Source organism: Leuresthes tenuis, unplaced genomic scaffold (genome assembly GCF_036924035.1).
Source record: "Leuresthes tenuis unplaced genomic scaffold, fLeuTen1.0.hap1 SCAF_3, whole genome shotgun sequence".
In the NCBI taxonomy this organism is placed as follows: domain Eukaryota; kingdom Metazoa; phylum Chordata; class Actinopteri; order Atheriniformes; family Atherinopsidae; genus Leuresthes; species Leuresthes tenuis.
Window position 1 is genome coordinate 11,627,016 of NW_027325357.1, and position 20,094 is coordinate 11,647,109.

A 20,094-nucleotide genomic window follows, 5' to 3' on the forward strand; every position below is an offset into this window, starting at 1 on the left:
CACAAATAACAAAAAGCCATTCTGATTTGGTATATACTGAATTCAGTCAAGTCTAACACAGAGCTGATGTGCACAAGTCAGTTCATCTTTGCATTGGCTTGTTGCAAATCGCTCCCTCTTGTGGAAAATCTGAAACTTCTCAAATCTAAGAACGAAACGCACTAATCAGCCATAAGATTATAACCACTGGCTGGTAATGTACAGTAAACACTGCTTATTTTGTTACAATGCAATGTTCTGCTGGGAAATCCTGTGTCCTGGCATTCACGTGGATGTTCCTTTGAGCCACCTACCTAACCAACTTTGCAGACCAGTCACAAACTATCCAGATGGCAACAGCGGTCCTCTACAAAAGTAGCCTCCCCCAACTGGATACAGTGGGCCCTGTAAAAGAAAAATACTTACGGCAGGCCTAAAGAAGTTTAAGGTGTTCACCCAGCCTCCAGATTGTTTTGGAGACTAATAAATATTCTTTTTAAAAGACAATAACTTCATCTGTTCCACAATGAACACAAAAATATATATCTGAAAGATATGACAAATATAAAACAATTTTACATGTCAAATTGTATTGTTTTCAATGTATTAATTGAATATATTAAAAAAAAGTACAAATATCTCTTTAAGTGTTAAGACTTTGCAGTTTAGCCTCAATATTTCAAAACCAGCAGGGAAATTCAGCACCAGTCATTTGCATTTTTGCAGTTTTCATTTTTCCAAAATGGATATAAAATGCATTTAGTTGTTAAGAAGCCAGTCTGAACCAGAACGAGCAATAATCATATCGAAAACACACATTGTTACATATAGCACCTTCTGAATTGATTGAAAACAACTGCATATATATAGTTCAGCATCTCATCCCAAACTGATGCTGAAAAACCTGTCCATGCATTTGTCGCACGTAGGTTTGAATACTGCAGTATTATTTTAGTCGGCTGTCCAAGTAATTCCCTGGAGATCTTTCAGTTGATCCAAAAAGCTGTGGCCGGAGCACTGACTGGGACTGCCAAGAGAGATCACATCTCTCTGACTTTCTGTTTGTCTTTTACATACCTTCAACCATCTATTATGATCTTTTTCTACCTTTGGCTTTCATTACCGCTTTAACTGCTTTCTTAAATCGTCTTAATTTCTTTTTCTCATCTTATTGCCTTTGCTATTTGTCTAAATTTTGCTTTTGCTCGTTAAAGCACTTTGTGTTTGAAAGACACTATGTGAATAGAGTTGAGTTCAAGGACAAACACACAAAAGAAATCTGGAAATAACGTCCTTTTTAGGACTTTTATTTAGAAATTTTCATTCTAAATTTTAATGAGTACAAGGAAATGACAAGGCTGTGAATCACCATGGCAACAGTGAATTCCCAAAAACCCACCGTATCCCGAGATATGACAGCTGGTCTCAAGAGCTTTTCATTTCCTTTCAGAGACAGTCATTGTTTTCTGGACTATAAGGCCGCCGATGACTCTCTCCACCTCAAACATCATGTTGGTTTCTTTTTTTTTTTTCCTTCAATCAACATTTAAAGTCTCTTGGAATCATTTTCCATGTTGCATTTTACTGTTTATACAGAAACACAAAAATGACGAGCTAAATTACAAACAGGGCGTGGCGAAACAGACCGTTCATTTGTCACGATTCACCCGTCCCCCTTCAGTGAAGAGATTTTAATCCTCCCGTCCGATCTGAAGCTACTCCAGAACGGAAAGATGTCCGACCTCCCTCGGGAAGAGACCTGCGCGGTCTCTTACTTTTTCATCCTCTTCACTTCAACATCTGCCAAGCACTTTATCCCGTCTCACATCTGACGAAACATGGGAATCATGGGTAAGTGCGTGAGTCTCTTCCCACTCTGTTCCCCTCCTGTCACTTTTCTTCCTCTGTCCTTTAAAGTATTTTGTAAATTCATCATGAGAGTAAAGTGACAGGGCGATAAGAGGAACGTTTCAGGGTGTTGTCGATGGAAGATGACGGCGTGTTGGAGTGGCGGGGCTAGAGTCCTATAGACTGCAGGGTTTGTCTCTCAGTGTTGTTGAGGTGACCTGAGAACACGCTGTAACATGGCTGCTGGGCAAACTGCGTCAGGAAGTCCGTCAGGTAAGCCTGAGGAGCAAAGACGAGATAAATTAGTTTATCATTTCAGTTGTACGACGTGAGAAATCCTCAACAATCAGAGTTCAGATTCTATAACCGACGCAAACTGTGTCGATCACATCCAGCAAACACCATGTACATGAAACTGGATCATATGTGTGAACATGTACATGAAATTGATATGTGCAGAACATAAGCAGGATCCTAACCAGGATGTTACTGAGCATTTTGTTCAAGGAGGTTTGGAGCAATGTTTTAGAACAGCACATATACATTAAATAAAAATAAAATGGTTTTAATTTAACACTATTACAGATCATTAGCACTCCTCTCATCAGCAGTGCTCATCTGTGCTAAGCCTGATCTGTCAGAACAGTGGAGGTGAGGATGTGGTCGCCCCCCAATCATCTTTTACAAAAAGATGTAAAAAAGTGGAACTTTGGAGCACGTTCAGCGCGTTTACATGCAGGGTGCAGAGTGAGCCCATCCACGAATGCGTGTGTTAGTCCATTCTGACATGTTTACATGCATTTTAAGTCCGGTAAGTGTCATGTGAACGTGCCTAATGTCAGAACAACTGATCAAAAATAATGTTTCTATGTTAAGCTTTTATCAAAACCAGCATTAAAACAAAACATTGTGTGGCAGAGCTGCTGTATTGAATTCAATTAACTGTACAGTTATCCCCAATAATGTGTTACTAAATGCATGTTTTCATAATTAACACCTCAGTAATTAGTGAGTGACTGCAAGGAGTCCAATTATCCTTTGATTAAAATTTGTGTTTGTACCGTTTACCCGTCTGTGTGTGTGTGTCCTGTGCGATAATGAGAAGGACAGACCAGCTGCATAACAGGGCTTTTATAATTAGCATAGACATTAAACATCTCAGCATCATCGTCGTGGACTCGCCAAGCTTTAAATGGCACATGGCAGATAATCCACTCAGTACAGGATCACAGTACTGACTGCAAACACGGGACTTCTCCATTTCACTGTGGAGTTGCCAGTTTCAGGCAACCTGGGTGTGTTTGACACCAAACTGTCACCAACCTGGCAACACTGCTGTATGATGGAGTTGCGAGTTAAAACCAGCGTGTAGTTAAGGTGACACGAATGGACTGATTTCTAATCAGAGTCATCGACAAGACATAGTGAAACAAGAACAAAACCCGTCAGCACACTGCTGATGGTGAGTAAATAAGATAAAACGTATAAGCCTGGGAAGCTGATGGATGAATCACACAATTCAACCTGCTCTGGATTTACACACACTGTTTGGGAAAAACGTCTTCTGTAGGCAGAGATCCCAGGTAAAAAACACACAAGAACAATCCTACAGATGAAGAATTGTTGACCCTCCTGGACATAAGAAGTGTTTACCTGCAGATCGATCAGATATATGGGGTCTTTCAAGGCATCTGGATCATCCTCATCATCATCCTCGTAATAATCATCATCTATAGAGAGAAAAGAAAAAAAAAATTGGGTGAGGCTCATTGTTCTACAGTAAATACTAAAACAAGTACTGAGGAGGTACTGGTACCGTATTTGTTCGAGGCAATGAGATCAGAGAGTAGCTGTCCCGCCAGCCCTTCATCCTCATCGTCATCCTCCCCCTCGTCCTCCTCTTGGTCATCCCACATGCCGCTGGAATCTGAGCCGAACACGGACAGCAACTGGTTACAACAGACATCTGCTGTCCAATTCTCTGTTTTACAGGTCATCCCCTGAGCAGCTTCAAGACAAAATACAACAAGTCTACCATCTTTCAGCAAATCAGAGGGCTTCTCCTGCCCAGTCAATGCACCCCGAAGAAAGAGCAGTGTCCCCGTATGTTGACTCAACCCTCAAACTACACATTTCTGCATGAATGGTTCTTTGTGGTTCGTGGAATTAAAACACAACAGAGGAGAATCCACCTTATTGGGCATCGAGTTGTGTTTGAGGGTAAGGTTAGTTGTTTTGGACTCAACAGCATCCTGAACAGGCCTCTATGGCAAATTCCAGATGTCAAAACAGGCAACAATGGCTGCTCCTGCCAGTTAAGATGGATGCTGCTGTGGCATCAGTTACAGTATAAGAGGAGAGCATTAACAGATAACAGAGCTAAGAACACGGGTTTCCTCTGTATAAAAGATGGTTTTGCCACCTCACTTTGGCGACAGTTTGATCTGACTTCATGTAGCGTGTGACAGGTTCATCTAATTAGCCCTTTTCAACCAACTTGAGGCAGGTGCTCGAGCCAGTCTGGATGCGGTTCATTAGGAAAACCTTCTGAGAACCAGTTTGCTTTATCACACACACGAGAGCCACATCATTAAACCAGTGAATACATTTGTTCCAGTGCCAGCTTATTCTAATTTGAGCCTCCCTCCAGTTTATCCCCAATCTGTGTAGCATCACACCACAGAGGGTTGGAGGATATGGTTCCCTCCACAAACCATTTGTACCTTATATCCTTACTATCTACCGTGACTGGTGTTTGCAACTTCGACTATTCATATGCAGCTGCAGAAATCCAGCTTATAAACAATTATTCCAAACCGGTTTTAAAAACAGCAGCTGAGGATATCAAAACAACGATCAGCTGTCATAAACACAGTTGAAACCCTCCGAACAGCTGCTGCAGCTTTTCTAAATGACAAGTGGTGGTATTAAAACAAATCAGCAGGGAAAACGAGGATGAAAACTAAACCCATGTGGTGGAAAGCAGTAAAAAGTTTGAACTGTTCACATGAGTCAGCGTGAACACTTTTTTCCAGTTTTTTTTACTCACCCTGGCTCCAGTCGGCTGCGCTCGCCCTGCTGGCGTTTGCCTCCACCACAGTCGACAGTTCGTTGATGATTAGTTTGAAGATCTTAACGAGCAGGGGAATGTTGGTCCAGCGCTCTGGGTCTGGTGAAATGAAACAGTCATGAGCTTAAAAACAGACCACATGGTTCCACAAACACATTTCACACCGTCGCTCATCTCAAAAGTCTAAATCTATTCATTTACAATATGAAATTAGAAATGAGGAGGCTCTCGTGTCTTACTCTTGGCAGATTTGGAGCGAGTGCGGATGCCGTCGTCGGGGTTGTAGAGTTCCTCTCCTTTCACCATGATGTCTTGGAGACGTTTGTCATCAGTGTTGAGACCATGTTGCAGCAGCTTACACAGAGCCACAGTGCTGCAGGTGGAAAAAGACAAAAAACAAAGATGAATAATGTTTGAGATGTGAGCCAGGATCAAATAATACAAACAATAACACAATATCTATGATGCTCATGTAAACAATACTCAAATTCAACTACTAGAGCCGCAGTTTCAGATAAAGAGCTAGGCTACGCTAGGTAGAATAGAATAGACTTTATTGTCATTGCACAACAGGGTACAACCAAATTGTGGAAGCGCTTGGGTTTAATTGACTTCTGAGGGACGGGAGGGGGGCTGGGGGGCCGGTGTGAGGAGCAGAGAGAGATGGACTGATTATCCAAAGTGGGGGAGGGGTGTCTCTCTGTCCTATGACGTGTCTTATTCCCCCTGGTAGGACACCTGACATGCTGGTGTAATTACAGCCGGAATGTCTAATGCAAATTGTTCATTCGGGCTCTTATTCACAAAACCAAGGACATGTGGAGATGGCAGACCCTGCTGCTGCATCTCCTCATGTCGGCAGTGCTGGGGAAAAAAAAAAATGCTCCTGGACACTCTGCAAAGACGCAAACTGTAGGTGTGTGCAACAGAATGTAACTTTGTCAGAACGGAGCACAAGTCTATGAAGTCAGCTCATTCTTAGTTTATATTATCCAACATGGTTGTTGCTCTGTTGTTTTCTGCCATTTGATTGTGTTTAGACTCAAAAACCTGCATTTGAATTTATACTAACACACATAAGGATTGTTTTGCACATGCGTGTTGTTATTAAGCTTCATGCACTGAAAAATAACTGCTAAAGTCTCATTAATCTACTGCCGAGTTCATTCACTAAGCTGAACGACCCCGACGGGTCTGACAGAATTACCGCAGAGAGTTACTGTAAAGATGAAACAGACAGATGGCCACAAACGTCCGTCCCTGATGCCCAAATGTTGGCTTTCAGTTTAAAGGACCTTATCGAGGAGAGAGAAGATACTTTAACTGTTTAAACATGGGAATGGAGGTGCAAATACTCCACTTGCAGGTTTGGAAAACGCTGTTTGCTCACCAATAAAAATGGACAGATTTTTATCAAATTACATTTTCCTTATTTGAAATAAAGCCTGCAGACAATATAAAAATCGCCTGCATGAGGCAGAACTGATCTACCACAGTCCAAACTGCTGCTGCTGCTGACTTTCTCCTTCAGTGGCAGAGGTTACCAACATGCTACCCCTGGCCTGTAAACCACCTTTGGCTGCAGGAGATTATGGTGAGGAGAAAAGGAGTCTTCTGACCTGACTTTGCCCTCGTACTGTCCGTAGAAAAGATGCTGCCTGCTCATCCACTCCGTCATAACAAACTCTAGGGCGGGTTTCCCTGTCGGCCCCGGCAGACTGCACAAAAACTCCAACAGAGGCTCCAACTGAGAGTGAACCAGGTGGGCAAACACCATGATCAGCGACTACAGAGGGGGAAGGAGAGAAGGTGAGGCGATGGAGGCATCAAACATCTGCATCAACACGTGAGACATATCATCATCTTCCCCTCCTACCTGCATGACACTTAGAGTCTCGGCTTGCTGCATTTTGCTCAGAATCGCTCGGAGGATCTGATCCAGCTGTTCCCCGAGCTCCGTTCCCGCCCGAGAGATCAGAGTGGACACCAGCCTGCCCACGAAGGCAGCTGTGAACTCAGAGGTCCGGGGGTCCAGCAGCTGGTTGACCACCTGCATGACGTACCAGAGGCCACTGTTTCCTTGGTCGTCCCTCCACTGTGCAATCTGTTCCAGAGCCACGGAGACGTACGCTCGCAGACACTCGCCTCCGTTCTGCAGAGCAGGAGAGCCATTCACAAAGGTTTTTTAACCACCCGAGTTTTCAGCAACAATGCAATATTTGTTCCATTTAAGAGAATTCAGTTGCGTTTACCTGCATTATTGTGTTGTCGTCAGTGCGTAACGTGCACTGTGCCACCACAGGAAACGCCTGACACACCAGTATCTCTGACAGAGGGGGCTTTGTGTTTCGGACCACGGTAGTTAGGATGTCTATGGACGTCTGGACAGAAGCACAAAGAGATCAATGAAAGCTCGCATTAACAAATATAGACTTTAACAGGTCTTCTGAAACTTTCTCCAAAAAGACAACCTGGGGTGTCATTTATTGTGATTGAAGAGGATGTTAAGATGAGACAGATCCAATTTTCTTGGGCCAGTGTCGGTTTTTCTGTGACTGGTTGCTAACTGAAGTGATCCTTAAACTCCCAACAGCACAAAGATCTTACCTAACCTTCAGTATGAAGTGTGTGTTAATTGCCCTCAATCGACACACAAGGTGTCCCAATCATGAGGGTTTTATACATCGATGGAAAAATATGCACTGGGTGCCTCCTTCTCAAATGTCAATGCATAGTCATGGCAGATTTACGTGTTTTTATCCATAGAGAGTCTGAAATTAACTTAATTCTTGTCTGTTCCACACAGAGCTTTTTACTGGCTGTGGCTTTACACCATGAGCGTCCTCTCACAGCGCCACACACTTTACTGAAGCTTTCTTCTGCTTTACCGCCACCCTGTGGTGGCTGTGACACATTACAACCAAGTGCTTGAACGAATCATCCAACTTTCAGCCTTTTTATTTTGTAAAAAATTAAAACAAAGCAAAGATATGAGACAAAATAAAGGCATGTTGTTTCCTGTTGGAAACTGTTGGTTTTAGAAATGCGTAGTGTTTCTTACATTTTATTTTTTACTAAATAAAAAAGCTGAATGAACATCCTACCTTCAATCCCTGCTGTATATTAGCTAGTTAAGTGTAAGTAACAGTAACGTCCCCCAGTTTAGGTTTGTAGTTTGTAGTCTACCTTCTGCTATGGGATGTAGTCACATAAGCAATTACATTTCTTGTAATTTGACTATTTGAAAATCACTACCCATACTGACTAAAAACACCTTTAGAAATATTTTGTTTTCAAAGTTAAAATTTGAGCTTAAGACTGACAAAAACAAACAAAAAAATATATATACTTTTGTGTCCAAGTGAAGCTGATTTCTTCCCCCTTACCTGATTTCCAAATTACTGATTAGACTCCTCTATTTGTGCTTTAGTTGAATGAGCAGAGGAAAGGACAGTCCAGAGGAGAGGGCTGCATCCTCTAACCGCCTTTCAATCGTGCCACATGAGCATTAAAACCTTTGTGATGAATTGCATATTCACTTTTATTGTAAATTACAAGGTGCTTCACTCCTTTTCAGCTCCTGCAAGCCTCCACGTTCGGAATTGAGACATCCTGAAATATTTATTTGTCAACGAACTGCAAGTCAAAGGCAGGAAGTCACAGGACAGAGGAGATAAACTGACAATAAAAGTTAGATGAGTCTTTTATGTTTGGGATTGTGTTTGTTATGGGAGAAATTCAGGGGGAAGGTTTGACCTAATTCTTGAGCAGAGGATCAGCAGGTTCCCAAAAATCGTTTAGGGGAAAACAAAGGGATGCGACTATTAAGTCTTATAGCAGGACAACATATTCAGATTTGTCACCGCAAACATTTCATCTGAATAATGACCTCTTTGAGGCGCGTCCTACTTACAGCACAAAGTCCAGTGGGGATTTTGTCAGAGGGAGCCTGCATGATGCTGACCAGCGTGGGGATGAGACGCATCTGCATGGGGCCCTGACAGCCTTCGATTTGTGCTAGTTCCTTAAAGATGTCCTGAGCCAGGGAGGCAACCACAGGGTCTGAGGAGAAGAGAGGAGACGGGGCCTGAGAAAAGACAAGAGACGGATCAAATCTGTCTTTCTATCTGTCAAGGTTCTTCTGGGAAGCACCCCGAGACCCTGTTTTATCCAGATGCCAGTCTTGCTAAAGGACTGGTGGTAGAGCCTGTTTTAGGATAGTTCTAGCTTTGATTTTCCACAGCAAAAGAACCACGTCATTAAGTCGCTTTAAATGCGTCTTCTAACATGTTTGACTCTTCCTGCAGAGGAGCACAGTGCAGGGAGACTGCTCATCTTCCCAAAACAACAGATCACAGTGTATGTCGTTCTCCCAGGAGAGGGACGTCTAAATACCATTAGTCTAGTTCTGCTTTACACTAAAAGCTCTTTGTGAATACCCTCTGCAACGCCGACCGATGCTTCCAAACGTTAACCGGTATTCAGGAACGGATGACTTCACAGTGATAGTAGAAGTAGCGGCAAACATGGGAAATGTAGAACAAAATTCTGAGCGAAGATACAGTTTGAGGAGCTGCAAAAATACCATTGTTATATTTCAGGAAAATAGCAATGGTGAGGGGGCAGATCTTGTTCTCCGCGCTGGTGGTGAAGGCTGGGTCCATGGTGCAGACGATGCACAGCGTCTCCATCACCAGCGTGAGCACCTCTGAGCTGAACTGGGCAGCCAGTTGGACCAGTCCCTCAAGGATGCTGGGCAGGAAGGGCTGGAGAACATGTGTACTGTCTGACAGCTTTAACTGATCACAGTACCTGAAATGAGACAAGGCAAAGTATTCATAGATTTTTTTACCTCATTATGATCAGTTAAAGATCATAAAATCTACAAGTAAATACTTCATGTCTAAGTTGAGGAGGAGAGATGGACTTTCAGCAGACAACACCAAGGCTAAATGGATTTTTTTTTTCTTTAAAGTTGCAGAAAGTGTCGGCAGACATCCAAATTCAGGTATCGGAATCAGACTGGATCCCAAAAAAAAAAGCAGATCGGTGCATCTCTAATTTGTGACGCAGATACAAAAAAACGAAAAAGCGCAGCCAGCTCACCCCCAGATGGCTCTGACAGCAGAGATGCGGACGGACGGCGGCTGGCTGTCGTGGAGGCCGCTGACGGTGGCCTGGAGGAACTGCTGGATGAGCTCAGGAGACATGGCTGCAGTGAAGCGACTGGCCGCCCACAGAGCCCGACCGAGGAGGAACGGGGATGCCGCTAGGAACGACAAAATGATTAAAAAAAAAATAAAAATTTACGAACAAGAGAACTTTTATGGACTAATTTTCTGTCTCTGTTCTGTTACTTTGTTCAAAGTAAATGGAAATAAGGTGACATGAAACTAGACTCATTTAAACTGTATGCTGTTACTTAGACAATTATAAATATATAATAAAAACTTAGACATTTTTTGGGGGGGGGGGGTTCATGGCTCAGTTAGACACTGTGAGATGAATGATACAAATAAATTTACAAAGAGATACAAAGAGATTATCGCTAAAATGATGTAAAGTCTATGACTTTGCAGGTTCTCGGAAACATTTTAGGGCATCTTCTGGAGTTTTAGCTCAGCATTTCTACACCGGCCCGACATCAAATCTTACCTGCCAGGTTGAGATCAGCCAGGATGACGCTGGCCAGAAAGCCGTGCATGTCGAACTGGATACGACCGTTCTTCACATTCTCTGTAATGATGGTCTTAACTGAACCGAGGGCCAACATGCAGGCCTCATGGACCTTCCACCTGGTTAGAAATGCAAAAAACACATAACACATTAACTGGAGATTTTCCTTATGCTGCCTCATAAAGTGTGACAGACAAAAAAAACCAAAACAATCCAAATCCAGATGTTCAACAGCTCGAAGCCAGAGCTCGGAGTCTGTAGTGTCTCCTCACCAGTGCTCGTTGCCGCTGTTTTTGGCCTGCTCCGCCTCCTGGAGGTGTCTCGTAGCCGCCGCCGCCAGCGCCGCCGCACTCTCGTTCTGGAACTCTGCCGCCACAGCCTGCAACCGGAGGGAAGTGGTTAACATCATTACACACACACCCCCCCACTGTCGGGCCGAAAAATAAGCCCATGATCACGTTTTACTTTCAAACCCAAACAAGGCTATGAAATCTGTACAGTTTGATTCCAGCTTTACATCTGACTGCACTGCTTAGGGCTCGTCTTGTTGTTTTATAAAACATTGTTTTGGTGTCTAAAGTCTGCAGCAGGAGAAGCAGAGAAAAAGATAGCAAGGTCCAAGTATAAATGTAGCTGCCAAGCAAACATGAAACCTCTCATCCTGAAGGGGAAAAATTTGTTTGCTATTTTTAATGCAACCGTGAAGGATAAACGGGGAACTTAACTGTGCTCATAATTATGCTTTCATTTGTGCTTAACCACCTGTAATTATGAGTCATTTTGCTTAAAAGAGAGAATCCTCTTCCGTAGAGGCTGTTGTGTTTCCGCAGTCAGTAGCTCAGAGCGGACCAGCAAACGCAGACTCCAGAAAGAGCATTTTACTTTCTCAGATGACATTATGTTTTATAAAATGGCTCTTTAAGTCCCACATGGCAAGCAATACTTTTAAATAAACTTTATGTGTAGCCATTAAGCCCTGAGGCTCACTATAAAAAGGGTATTAAAAGGGTTGTGGGACGTTAAACCTTCAACACATAACTACAACTACTTTTACCGGAGGAGACATACTTTAATAAGCTCAAATTTGCCCTTTAAGTATTCACTCGGCACTGTTGTGGGTTTCCACTTCTACGTTTTCATCTCACCAGCAGCAGGTCCTGAGCGGAGATCCTGACAGAGTAGGAGAAGGTGTCGTCATCCTCGTCCTCCACAAACTGCTGCGGGTTTGCTGTCCACACTTTGATCTGACGACACAGTCCCACAGTCAAATACAAACAGCACCTACACCCGGCTGCAGCTACGCCGCTCTCTCAGTCATTTCTCACCTGGTCCTCGGTGATCTGCATGTACAGGATTATGTAGTAGATGAGTTCAGGAAGCGCTTTCTTCACTGTGCTCTTAAACTTGTTGTTCTCCAGCAGCGTGTGCACAAACTCGAAGATGCTGAACACCAGATTCTCAAAGCCCAAAACCTCACCTGAAATATAAAAATAAAAAAAGCTCAGGGTATGACCACCGAAGCCTGACATGTCGTAGTGAATTAGTAGTGGCGGTTTGGTGTATTCTGCTCACCGTCTGAGTCTACAGGGTCCTCCACTTCCTCTGTGTAGTTGACTTCTGTTCTTACATAAGTAAAAAACTGGCTAAGGAATAACAATCATTGTTTTAAAAAAGCTGGTTTTTTTATCTACATTTCTGTCGGTTAGAAGATGCACAACTAATCTGGGAAAAACTGCACGAATACGAGACATGAATCCCCAACCTGCAGCAACAGGTTTCATATCTACACACGTCACAGTGCTTTGATCTTGCTGAGTAAGCGGGCTGAGCTGCTGTAGCGATGTGGATTAGCTGCTGCAGAAGCTACAAACCTAAACTGGGGGACGTTACTGTTACTTACACTTAACTAGCTAATATACAGCAGGGATTGAAAGGATATAAAGCTGCACTCTCTGTCAGTGTATTCCATACGATGGGTAGTATCTGCTGCATGGAGGACACCATGGGTTTGGGGAAGTTCTTCACCAACGCCGTTACTGCCTGTGAGAGGAAGAACAAGAAGTGCAGATTTTAACCTCAATCGGTAGCAATTACACAAATGAAAAAGGAGAAAGAGTCTCCAAATACATGCAAATATGAAAACTTTTCTAAGAAGTCTTCTGCACATCCTAACGAATCAGCCACTGCTCGGGATTTGAGACTTCTGTGGGTCTCGCTCATCAACTCCTCTCACCTTGAGGACTTCCATTTTGAGACCGCTGTCGGATGAGGGTCCATCAGGCATCTGCAGAGCCTGCACGAATGCCTCAGTAAATTGCTGCACCACCGGGAAGATCAGTGCTTTGGCTGCACCCTGTAATCACAAATGATCACATTTAATATTTTAAAACGAACGTACTGTGGTATTGACAAGCAGCTCCTCGCTGCCTCTAATGTAAAGATATGAATAAGACGGCAGTACGCAGCACAACATAAGGACAGTTTATCTAAGTCAATAAGATGTAAGGTTTCAGGAAACGTAAAGTTATATAATTTGAGTTTGCATATGTTAAAGAAAATCATCCCATATGTTGCTGTTCACGCTTCACCTTTTCCAGCTCTTCAATAGCACAGATGAGGTTGGCACAGGTGGTGAATATCTCCACTGCTCTGGAGCGGGTACGAATACTGTAAACCTGCAGCAGCGGAAGAACATCAGGGAGAAATAAGGTTGTAATACAGAAAGAAGGTCAAAGGTCGCATCGAGCAGAGGATAGAATTCTTCAAATAGGTGTCCCTCTACTTCATTTTCATGTGGTTCATATTCGAAAGCTGCACTGAGCAATGAATGAGGATTAATTGAACACAAGGATTGTGGCAGTACCTCGGCCATGGTAAAGATCTTGTACATCTCAGGTAAGATGACCGGAGCCACCAGCGGCATCTGTGTATCAGTCACCTCTCGAGTAAACTCTGGAAACAACAAGTTGTTACATGAGCAAGAGCCTCAACACACAACCAGTGTAAAAAACAAACAAAAAAAAGGTTTCTTAACGTCTCAATTAAATGCAAAAACCAGACCCAACTCAAACTTGGTTGCTATATCCTCTGACAACAAGACATTGCTCCCAGCGATCCATCCTTCATATGGAGGATGATCGCCGGCACTGAGAAGTGCCAAGAAGGCATGTCAGGAGCAGGGCCAACAGAGTATCCGCTGGGTGGAAGACTTTGTCCTTTTGGTTTACAATGACTGTATTTAAGGCATCTGAGGCACTGAAAATGCACATGCCTCTTAGCCAGAGCAGTGCACTACTGACCAAACATGCCACCCTGCTACTTGCTTGTTTCATTAAACACATAAACACAGTTTTTAGGCTGTGCAGATTTAATTTATGCTGGATTGGAAAGTTATCAAGCAGATTCCCATCCAGTTAAATTACATCCAGCATCAGATTAATGGGACCGTACTAACACTACCTCTGCTTATGAAGAGTGTGTTTGTTTAGGTTCACATACCTGTGAGGACCCTCATGGCCCCATGCACAGCATTAACATCTCCACTGACCAGCATCTCCATCAGCAGCGTGAAGAGCTGGGGCCACGCCTCAGGCCAGTCCCAGTGAGCAATAGCCGACACCGCATAAGCAACGCTGGAGCGAACTTTGCTGATCGACTCCCGCAAACCGCTCGGCAGCAGCTCCCTGATGGCAGCTTTAGCCTGAAGGAGAACAACAGGAGTTTGAAATAATCCGCTTTCAAGTCCTTCAGGGACCAGATTAAAATCTTGCGTGAAAATATTTCTTCAAAAATAAAAAATTTAATCCCTACTTTCAATATTCCGATCTTTACTTCAAAGCTTCCCTTTTGGTAAAGTATCCTCAAGTTTTACAGTTTAGCTAAGTCTTTTATTTAGAAAGGTTTGTAACTCGCTGCTCTAAGATAAGGTGTTTTCAGAAAACCATTTAACATAAATTAAGGAGCTTCCTCAACCTGAGGGGAAACTTCTGTGATGTACATTGACTGTACGGGTGTTAAAATTAAACTAAACACAGAGGAGTAGACTGACAGTGAAAGCCAGCATTTATCGAGCCGATGTGCAACGGAGGAATTATAACAGTTCGGTCTGAGTGCTGCAGAGATGAACCGAGACCTTCCTGAAAAGTAACTCAGTCTGGCTGGATGGTGGACTCCATAAAGAGTTTAAAACCTTCTGCCTTTTGCACTTTTTGAGTACTGTAACCCAGGAAAAGAATCAGAAACTTAGTTACGGGTTTACATCCTGATCTAAGCCACCTTTATCACATTCCCCATTTGCCACAGATGGAAGTTCTGGACACAAGTCAAGGATGATGAAGGAAAGACGAGATTAATACTTCTGTATTAAAGAAGAGAGACTGCAGTCTTGGATTGTAGATGAAGAGAAAACTTCTAAGCTTTCACAAAGAATTATAAAAGATTTTCAGTTTTTAATTATTTCAAAAACATGTGCAAAATATGCTTTCACATTGTCTTTAGTAGTTATTGGTTTAGACTGGCAGTGGCCCTTTTAACCATTAAAAATTGCTCATACAATAAGTTGTGTAAAGAGTGAACTGAGCTGTTGTATCCAGTGGAGATGATATACCTGATCTGTGGTTTCAGGAGGTCTGAACTTCTCTGACTGGGAACACCAGTGAGTCTCCACATACTGCTTCAGGATGACGGACGCCAGCTGCAAACACGGGCAATCAGAGACGTGTTAAGACATGGAGTCACAGTCATCAGAGGACTGCGATCAACAACAGCACGCAGAAGGGACTTCCTGTTTCGTCCATAAATATCTGCTTTACTTCATTTCAGCTTACCTGACGAATGGCGAGAGCTCCCTGAGGGTCGACTGTGAGTTCTGCCAGGTGGACGCCAAACTCTATTACAGAGTAAAACAGCAAGGAAGACGCAATATAAATTCACCAATAAAGCAAAATTTTGTAGTCTTATGGCATACAGTATAAAACAAAAGCAGGGTCTGAGCATGGCAAGAGAGAATTTAGCACACGGAGGAAGGAACCATCATAAGGTAATGAGGGATATTGTTGCTCACAACACTGGATGCAACAGAAAATAAGTTATTTTTTAGTGTTCAGTGTCCTTCTACACAACTGATAGCACAGGTTTGACTCAATCGGATCTCGTTGTGAGTGTTTTTGTGTGTCCCTGGTTACCGAAAAGACTAAAAACAGCCCCGAAAGCTACCAGGCAGGGTTTTTTCTTTTTTTTTTTTTAAGTCTGGTGAGTGCGAGATAAACCAAACAATTCAGGATCAGCATGAACCTCAGCGCTGGCCTTCTAACTGGGTTTTACCGAGAGTGACATCAGGCGCCAGAGGACAATGTTAGTGCTGACAATCTAACAGAACGGCTGCCTTAGAGAGGGGCCAGCAGAAAGGGTTGACCTCGCTGTGACGTTGCCGCACAGCCGAGAGGCTGTGCACACAATTAGCCTTTCACCACCGGCGACAATGGAAAGTCTGGTGGAGAGCATAAACTGTAGCCGATGTATGCTTTTACCCCCCATCTTAGCGCTTCGTCAAAATTAAAGCGAAAGGTGTAATATGGAAATGACTTCTGCAGAACTTAAAGGGTATTGAAAGAGTTTGCAAAGTTGATCAACTATATCTTCTGATCAGCAAATGAAACAATTATGTTGCAGAGAATTAAAAAGTTATCATTGAAATGTAAATTCCCTTACATGATGTGACGCTTAATGTAGTTATCAAGCAAGAGACAGTGTTAAATGTTCAATTTAGCTGTTGTATTAATAAAGTACTATTCAAAGCCAAATAAATGTCATATCACAGCACTGAGGACCGTTTTAGGCTTTGAATGATATAATCTAACTTTTATCCAGCATGCACATCAAACAGTGCCGCATCTTTATGTCCTGAAATTTGATGCAGACCAATCTGAAACATCATGTGCCACTTTGCCTCCATCCTTCAATATCAGGTTCGCGCTTTTATACAAAATCATTCACGGACTGTAACGTGGGAAGGCCGGAACAACAGGAGCTCCATCTGGGCTGTCAAGAAACAGTTTTATTAACTAAAAGCACTGAGTCTTGTTGTTTCACTTAGCTCTGTTTTAATTCATTCAACAATATTGGCATGGGTAACATCGACAAAATGCTCATTCGGAGAAGAAAAATTAATCTTATTTCGGTTAAAACTGTTCAACCCAGCCCGTATATCAAGTGCATACAGCCAAAAGAAAGCCCTATAATTGTATGGAGACGTGTTTCGTGTATTTTTATATCTTTATATTTTTAAAGTGGCACTCCTTCTCGTTTCCCTCGCGGGGGTTAAATCCTGATGATGCGGAAAGCTGGCAGCTTGTAAGGCGAGACCAGTGGGTGAAGTCCCCTGGAAGACCACTTAGCGGGAAAATCTGTCAATTGGGAGTTCGGCGGTTGCCATAGCGACGACCGAATCGATCTTTACGAGTCTTTGACGGTAATATTACTAACAAACAAGAAAACCAAAGTACCAACTTTGAAGACAAATCAGCTGAAACTTCAGTTAGTCCGGGCGACCGTTGATGTCGACATTCCATCGTTACCACCGAGTGACGTTGTTGGATTCCGATGCGTCTCGAGACCAGACACAGTATGAACTGGGCACGGTAGCAAACGTCGCCTCTTTACAGCAGCACTGTGGCTAAATACATGCGGGATTTTACGGCACACACGAAAGACTAGGTTACGCATCTGTGTATCTGAAGTGAAACAGAAGGAGTTCACCCTGCCGCTGCGCCACTGAGGCCGGGGTCCACACAGTTCCCATGTGCCGAATATAACTTCCAAGCTAGGTTAACGCTAATGATTACGCTTCATGCACCGCTCGTTGCGACTTGCTGGAACACGTCACTTTTAAGCAACGAACCCATTTGACAGCCGGGAAGAAAACTGCGCTTTCCCACAATCTTTTAAGCTAATTTCGTCATTAATAACTTCTGAAATTATGGCCTAACGTTAGACACGGGGAGTCAGTGCGGTCCCTTGCTAACGTTAGCTTAATCAACACATTTACAGTCCTGAAGAAAGCAGCTGTCTATATGCTGCTCATCTGTGCAGAGGCCCGGCTCGTTAATAAGTGACAGCACAGTGTTTCTAATCATCGATAACTCCTCAAAGTATCGTTCAGGAACAGGCTACCACTCACCCTCAGTCACTTCCAGCACTTTGATCTGCTCCTCCGCGGCGGCGCGCACTTCTTGAACCGGGGACAGGATGGCCGTCAGCGTCTCGATCAGAGCCTCTTTCAGTCCTTGTTGGACGGGGCCGGCGGCCGAACCGGGCTGAGCATTACCCGCCGCACTCATGCCTGCTGTGTGTTCTCTCGCAGCCCGCTACAGTGAATCCACCACCCGGGGAGGAGCAGAGAGCCACAGCCACAGAGCGGCGAAGCGCGCCAATGCATGGAAAAGCGGAGGCGGGGTTTGCTGGAGGAAACACGTTCAGTCGTCCGGCCCGTGGCCACGTGCTTTGTTTTTCTTTTTTCCATGTTTTTGTTGCCAAACTCTGGCTCCCTCTTGTGGAGCGGGGGAAAATAACTACAACCGCCGCCTCAGTTAAAGGACAATGTGCACTCAGCAGATGTAGATTTTGTGAGAAAAATTTCAGTTTTTGATGGTGCATCATTTCAATAAATGTTTAAAGAAACGACAGGTATTTAGCAATGTGTTTCTCTCTCTCTCCCCCCCCCCCCCCTCCCCGTCTGAATAAGGCTACAAGTCACAACAAACAGACTCAATAAAAGCATTTACCCCAAAGGCCAAATGTGCTGCTAAACTGTTTTAGCGGTAAATCAATTTCGACACCAAATGGTCAGTTGTGATTGATACTAGCATCGAATCTCGACTTGGCTTTAACATCCATTAAGTTATTTACTAAAGAGTCTAGCAATATTGTCAATAATACTCAGGTAAAGCACCTTATATTGCATTTTAAAGCTGTTGGAGATAAATTGAGGTGTGGGTAAATGACTGGCCAAACGTTGTCCAGCTCTGGCCTCAACCAGACAATTTGTATGTTTTGTCTTTAGCGAGTGTACAAAATAGATGCTTCCATGTCTTTGAGTAGATAGTGGAAATTAGTTTGTATGAATTATATGGCTAATCATCTTTATATCCCTGTCTGTTAGAAGGTTTTTTCATTGTTTTATCCCCAGCTGCTTAATGAGCAGTCGAGCACAAACATGATACTTTGGATGAAATTCTGGCTATACTTGTGTTTTATCATTGTGATGGTCCCATGTACAAAGAGAGATGACAAAAGAAATGAATGGTCTTCATTCAGTAGCAGAGGTCAGCTGCTTCTTGCAGAAATCCCACCCGGAGGGTGAGACTGAAGATTTTAGAAGCCTTTCATCAATCATAGATGTTTGTAATGTTACACTGTCGCCATATTTTCAATCAGAAGTTGGGTTTGAAAGTATAAATCAACAGGAAGAGGCATCTCTTGTGCATAAATCCTGGTTCACCATCCGGCCTCAGTTAGACGCTTTTCCCTTCAAACGTCTACACGCAGCAGATGGTGCGATTGTGCAGCTCCCTGCGTCTTCCAACAGATGCAGTCTCACCTGGGTTTTCAGCAGGGCTTGAACCTTGATTTTATATGCATAGGCAAGAGTAACATTAGACTGGCATAGAGTGAAACCACTGTAATTCTTCATGAGGCCTGCCCACGCCATCGCCATGCAGTTACTGAACTACAAGGTTCACCTCATTATCCTCTAACAAGAAAACTTGCTCTTGATACACTCTTTGCGTCCCTCACGTCATTTGTAGACGTGCTCCAATTCTATCTGGCTTCTCAGTTTCCAGATAGCCTTTACTAAATCATTACCTCGTGGTGTGATTTGGACCTTTCTGCAACTCCTTATGCGATTTCCTCTGATATGTCAATAAGCAGGGCGTGTACAGGCTGGTTTTTGTTTGTTTGACATCTTTAACACATTTGACAAATGACCAAAAAGTATCTATTGAAGTGAGCAGACTCTAGGGACCTCGGGTACACTGGCCCAATTCTTGGTCATACAAAACATGAAAAATAAATATTAAATAGAAATCAAACAAATGCTGAAAACACTTGCTGCCAAAGCAGAAATAAGCCAGATTGGGCTGAGCTAAAATTAAACTTGCTTACCGATGCAGCCGGTGAGAATTAAGAACACAGGTGAGGATTTGCTGACATAAAAACAGCAAATGTAATCTTTTTCACACAATATCACAGCAGCAGATCTGAAGGATTAAGCCACAAACATAACCCAGAGGGCCTTGTTTGCTCTGAAAAATAATTAAAAACGGGAATTTTACATTTCCAATGTGCATCAAAAAAGCAAGTTAGTTTGCTGTGTATCACACTCTGTGTCAGTTGTCAAGAGGAACTCAAATACTTGCTCTCGCTCTTTGCTTTTTAGAGTGTATCACACTTAACCGGAGAGAAACCAGAGATAAACCTGGTTTTGTTTTCATAGAAAACATGGAGGTCATAACTTGTGACAC

The 20,094-nt window shown here is 43.2% G+C and overlaps 1 protein-coding gene across 2 annotated transcripts; it reads right to left on the reverse strand.

Annotated features, from left to right (window-relative positions):
* Positions 1 to 1,495: 1,495 nt before the first annotated feature.
* ipo9 (importin 9) lies at positions 1,496 to 18,037 on the reverse strand. 2 transcript variants are annotated; one of them, XM_072381799.1, is made up of 24 exons: positions 17,751 to 18,037; positions 15,400 to 15,461; positions 15,180 to 15,266; positions 14,072 to 14,273; positions 13,437 to 13,525; positions 13,162 to 13,248; positions 12,807 to 12,926; positions 12,513 to 12,613; positions 12,146 to 12,204; positions 11,899 to 12,050; positions 11,719 to 11,817; positions 10,846 to 10,952; positions 10,553 to 10,692; positions 10,004 to 10,166; positions 9,483 to 9,709; positions 8,811 to 8,959; positions 7,150 to 7,278; positions 6,774 to 7,049; positions 6,517 to 6,683; positions 5,137 to 5,270; positions 4,877 to 4,996; positions 3,644 to 3,835; positions 3,481 to 3,557; positions 1,496 to 2,106 (listed from the first exon to the last, which is right to left on the reverse strand). In XM_072381799.1, the coding sequence occupies exons 1-24, from the start codon at positions 17,908 to 17,910 to the stop codon at positions 1,996 to 1,998; spliced, it is 3,210 nt and encodes a 1,069-aa protein (XP_072237900.1). In that variant the 5' UTR covers positions 17,911 to 18,037; the 3' UTR covers positions 1,496 to 1,995. The 2 variants fall into 2 exon arrangements, with proteins under 2 accessions (XP_072237900.1, XP_072237901.1); XM_072381800.1 differs by having other exon boundaries at positions 3,644 to 3,754; positions 17,751 to 18,036.
* Between the last annotated feature and the right edge of the window lie 2,057 nt (positions 18,038 to 20,094).

Bases quoted from the DNA above. Each gene is read 5' to 3' on its own strand.
- ipo9 (XM_072381799.1), bottom strand. From the start codon at position 17,910: ATGAGTGCGGCGGGTAATGCTCAGCCCGGTTCGGCCGCCGGCCCCGTC. The intron at 5,271-6,516 runs GTCAGAAGACTC...TTCCACCTGCAG, and splicing joins CAGTACGAGGGCAAAGTCAG to CACTGTGGCTCTGTGTAAGC. The intron at 3,558-3,643 runs GTACCAGTACCT...TTCTCTCTATAG, and splicing joins CATTGCCTCGAACAAATACG to ATGATGATTATTACGAGGAT.